General features: G+C 41.7%; 1 gene segment (V, D, J or C); it reads right to left on the bottom strand.

Moving 5' to 3' along the window:
- Positions 1–1,817: 1,817 nt before the first annotated feature.
- On the bottom strand, positions 1,818–2,354 carry LOC131398586 (immunoglobulin lambda variable 3-19-like). The segment is given in 2 exon segments: positions 1,818–2,131; positions 2,280–2,354. Coding segments are annotated over 2 exon segments (360 nt in total).
- Between the last annotated feature and the right edge of the window lie 3,140 nt (positions 2,355–5,494).

Raw genomic sequence — 5,494 nt, 5'->3', positions numbered from 1 at the left:
GTGTCCTATATCTCTGTGATTCTGTGATAGGTTTTTAAAGTCTTTTTTCTGGTTTTCATTTTGCAGTTTCTATTACTGTGTCCTCAAGTTCACTCGTCTCTTCCTCTGCAGTATTGTGTCTTGCTCTTAGTCTCATCCCTTGTATATTTAATCTGAGACATTGTAGTTATCAGCTCTAGAAGTTTGATTTGGATCTTTTTATTTTCTTCTTTGTCTCCTCTTAACATGTTCAATCGTTCAGACTAAATTTGGACTAAAGCCTGAAACATCAACTCTGACTTGAATATCTAGCCTTCTGGTCTGCCTGCAGTTTCAGGCTTGCCAACCCCACAATTGCAAGAGCTATTACTTAAAATAAATCTCTCTCTTTCTGTGTATATATGTGTTTGTGAGAATACAAATATACATATGTACATTTTATACATGTACATATATATGAAATCTATATCCTTACAGTTCTATATTTTCTGTAGAAGCATAACTAATACATCTTATTAGCTATAACTCTTTGTTGTTAAAATGGTTTTATTTTAATGGTTTTAAACTTAAATGATTCACTTAACAAAGTCTACCTTCCAGTGATATGCTATCAAGTCACATGTAGTATAAGAACATCATAAAATTTACTTCTTCCCCCCCCGAGCATCTGTGATATGATTGTCATACATTTTATTTTACATTCATTATGTATCTCAACATACTGTTATTATTTTTGCTTTAAACAAATGAAACATTTTTATAGACATTAACAGATAAAAACACTTCTATATTTACCCAGGTAGTTACCATACCTGATGCTTTTTATTTTCTTTGCATGGATTCACACTTCTACCTATCATCATTTCCTTCAGTCTGAGGGGTGTCCTATACTATTTCTTGTAGTGAGGATCTGCTGGTGATCAATTCTGTAAGATTTTCACGTCTGAAAGTTTTATTTTGGCTTCATACTTGAACAATGTTTTCACTGGATAAAGAATTCAAGGTTGACAGGTTTTTTTCTCTTTTAGTATTTTAGACACATCGCTCCACTGTCTTCTTGCTCACACGACTTCTAATGAGAAACCTGCTCTCACATGTTGCTTGTTACTCTGTATATCACATGTCTTTTCTCTCTGGCTGCTTTTAAGAGTGTGTTTTCATCACTGGTTTGTACTAAGTGCATTATGACGGTGTTAGTGCTTTTTCTCATTTGCCCCCAATTTTTTGAGCTTCTTGGATATATCGGTTCATAGATTTCATCAAATTTGGAACATTTTTCATTCCTATTTCCTCAAATATTTTTTCTATTCACCTCCTGCTTCCCTTCTTCTCTCCCTCAGTTCTTCAATTTACGCAGTATTTAGGCTGCGTGAAGTTGTCCTACAACTCAACCATTTCTTCATTCTTTCTCTTTCTGCATTTCATTTTGAATAGTTTCTATCACCATGAGATCAAGTTCAGTAATCTAGTCTCTCCTTTTGCCGCATCTCATCTACTGGCAAACTCATTAGTGTATTTTTAAATATCAGATCATGTAGTTTTTATTTCTAAGAAGTTCAATTTGGTCTTTTTAAAATGTCTTCCATATCTGTGCTTGACATGTTCAGCTTTTACTATACCCACGATAACAAGTGAAATATGGTTATGATAACAGTTTTTGTGTCCTTGCTGACCCACCAACTGCAGAGCCTGCCTGGAGTGCTGGGAGAAGAGGGCAGCCTGGGGATCTCAGATCTGGGGACCTGGGCTGCTCTTGCTCATGGCTTTGTCTACAGTCCTCCTGGGGCTGCAGGAGAGTGTGACACAGATGGTGAATGGGTATTTGTCTCACTTCTCCATCAGCCTGTGTCACTGTGAGCATTATCACTAGTATCCAATGACAGACAGTAATAGTCAGCCTCATCCTCGGCCTGGGCTCCAGAGATGGTCAGGGTGGCTGTGTCTCCTGAGTTGGAGCCAGAGAATCGTTCAGGAATCCCCAAAGGCCTGTTGTTACTACCATAGATGACCAGCACAGGGGCCTGGCCGGGCTTCTGCTGGTACCAGTGAGCAAACATGCCTGCGTTCTCTCCCTGGCAGGTTATTGTGGCTGTCTGTCCCAAGTCCACAGACACTGTAGGTGGCTGAGTCAGCTCAGAAGAGGCCAGAGAACCTGCAAGAGAGGAGAGGAGAGGTGAGTGTGAGGATGAGGGTCTCATTCCCAGAGGGAACACACCCTGCAGCCTCCCCTCTACAGAGCTGAAAGTCAGGGCCAGGCGGCTCCCTGGTTTCTTTGGGGGCTGAGCCCTGAGGGGCAGCACCTGTGCAGAGAGTGAGGAGGGGGAGCAGGAGAGGTGTCCAGGCCATGGTGGAGATGCCCTAGAGCTCTGCTTCTGAGCCCACAGCTGGGGATGTGCCTCAGGCCTCTCTTATTCTCAGAAGAAATGCACATCTACTTCCTTCCTCTTTGTGTCCTTGTTGAGTGTATCCCTGCTGAGCAGAAAAGGGCTCAGCTTAAAGGAGACTGTGAAAATGGGTCCTATTCCCAAGGCCTGTATCTGAGTCCTCAGAGCTCTCTCTGGCGTTGGGTGAGAAAGTGCTGCCTCCTGCCCCCAGCACATGCACACACACCTCAGTCTGTGCCCTGGACTTCCTCTCTGGGCTTGGGGATAACCCCTCAGTCATGCTCTCTAATGAGAGGTCATCAATGGGACTGGGGCTGGGCAGTGCTTGAAGCAGGAGCTTGAAGGGTCAGCGGTCGTGCTGTTGTATAAGAGGTTAGAATTTATGATCAAATACAGAGAAATTGCTCATGTACCTCTCAGGCTATTCTTAATTTTAAGTTTTAGGGCAAAAAAAGGAAAAAACAGGATAAATCTTTGGGATATAGGGCTGGGAAGAATTCTTTGAAGTCACCAGAAGCATGATTCGTAAAGGGAAGATTAATACAATGAACCTCATCACAATTAATATCTACTGCCTTGTAAGACTTTCTATGGAGAAAGAAAAAACCAAATAGAAAATATTTGAAAATCACATATGCTATGAATGACTAGCATTTACTATATAAAGAACTCTCAATACTAAACAGTATATATAAAATCCATTTAGAAAATGGGCAGTGAACAGCAATAAACATTTCATGGAAGAACCCATAAAGACGGCAAAGAGCACATGAACAGATGCTCATCATCGGCCATGAGGGACATGCACATGAAAGCCACCAGGAGACATCCATACATACCTATCAGAATGGCTGCAATGAAAATAGTGACAACTCTGAATGCTGAAAAGGATGTGGAGAAACTGGATCATTCATGCCTGCTGATGGGCATGTGAAATGGTGCAGCAACTGTGGAGAAGAGTAGGGCAACTTCTTGAAAAAAAAATAAATTTGTAGTTCCATACAAGCTCAGCAATTGTACACTTGTATTTAAGGAAAATGGAAACTTCTGTTCACAGAGAAACTATACACAAATTTCCGTAGCACCCTTATGCTATATAGCCCTAAATAGTCCCAAAGTGAGAGCAATCCAGATGCCTTTTAATAGGTGGATGGATAAACAGATTTTTGTACATGGGGACCATGGGCTACTTCTCAGCAATGAAAAGAAACAGACTCTTAGTGCACACAATGATTTTCATGAATGTGCAGGGGATTATTCAGTGTCAAAACTGCCAATCCCAAAATGCTACATTCTACAAGACTCTATTTTTCATTTCTGTATATCATTTCTAAAAAGACAGAATTTTAAAAATGGAGAATCAATGAGTGGATTCCAGGGTTTAGCAGCAGCAAAGTCACCTCAGAGGGAGGAGGTGGATGTTGATATGAAAGGAAAGATGACGGATCCCTGTGGAGATGGAACTGTTTTGTATCCTGACTGTGGTGGTGGACATATGAACCCACTCATGGGATAAAGTCACATCCATCTAATTCACACACACAAATGAGTACAAGTCACCTGGGGAATATGAATTTGAAGATGGACAAAGATTTGATCAAACTCTTCCCCAAAAGAAATACACAGATGAGAGATAAGCACCTGAAAAGATGCTCAGCATCACATGTCACTAAGGAAATGAAAACCAAAAGCATAATGTGATAACACAATAGGTATATGAAAGTGGCTTAAAAAAATGGCAACCTAGAGTTAAAGAGGACATGGAAAAACTGGAAGTCTCATCAATGCCTAATGGTAGTGAAAATCAAACACCAAGCCTTTGTCAGTTTCTGGGAAATTCAACATATATCTACCATAGGACCCAGAAATTCCATTCCCAGGTATTTACCCAAGCAAAATGAAAACTCATGTCCACCCAAAGACCTATAACAAATGTCATAAAGGTTTTATGTGAAATTGTTGAAGAATGGAAACTGGAACCAACCCAAATGTTAATTCACTGGGGAATGGATAAACAAACTGAGATTCATCCGTACAAAGGAATTCTACTCACAACGAAAATGGAATTAACTATTAACACACAACAACATAGATGCATCTCAAATCATTATGCTGGGTGAAAGAAGCCAGAACTCAAAGGCTATCACAGATGATCCCATTCACATGACATTCTTGCAAAGACCCAACTATAGAGACAGACAACAGATCAGGAGTTGTGCAGTGTGGGTGGAGGGAGGATGTGATTACCAAGATGTCTAGGGAATTTATGGACAATGATTGAATTGTTATACAGAGTGACTGTGGAAGTGTTTACAGTTCTGTATGCATTTATCAAAACTCACAGAATTGTTCACTAAAATGGTGTAGGACTTTAGTATATGTAAATTATAACTCAATACAAAAAAAAATTGTGGCAAGTGAAGGTTTCTAAGAGCCAACTCTCACTTAGAGACTAGTGTGCAGGAAGTCTAGATGGACCAGAGAACATGCCCGAGGACAGGAGGGGATGAAGGGAGTAGACACGGGTCGAGGTGGACACTGATTTGTGAAGCAGATTCACCCAGGTCTACAGTAGAACTTTTGGGGCGCTGGGGATAGGCGTGCTCTTCAGATCTGAATGAGGTGGGACTCTTGCCTCTATCCCACCACATGCCCAGGTCACGGGATGCAGGCTGCCACAGGGAGGGGAGTGTCCCCACTGTGCCAGCTCTCTCCAGCAGAAGCTAGCCCTGGATCTGTGATGGCCACACCACACCCTCTGGGGAATGAGGACTCCATCCTTCAGGGGAAGGAGCAAGATTCTGGTTCTCACAGTGGACACCCAGGACAGTGACAGAGTCAATTTCATAGGATTATGTGTTATGAACATTAAGGAATGAAGACACACACACAAAATGGATAGAAAAGACAACGAGAAAAAAATGCATATAAAAGGAATAGTATATGGTAAAGATGTACTGGAAGAATTAAATACAACATGATTAACTGGAGAAATCCAGAGAGAGAGACAGAATGAGAGATGCAGGGTGAGCCAGAGGGGGACAGACCCCTCCTCCAGCACACCCTCACTCCCGCCCACCTGCCTGGCCTCCCCTGTCCACTCATAGCCACAGCAGCTCCAACGTGCCTCC

Source organism: Diceros bicornis, chromosome 35, assembly GCF_020826845.1.
Source record: "Diceros bicornis minor isolate mBicDic1 chromosome 35, mDicBic1.mat.cur, whole genome shotgun sequence".
Taxonomy (NCBI): Eukaryota; Metazoa; Chordata; class Mammalia; order Perissodactyla; family Rhinocerotidae; genus Diceros; species Diceros bicornis.
Note: the sequence above shows the minus strand (reverse complement) of the source record. Positions and strands in the feature narration are given on the sequence as shown.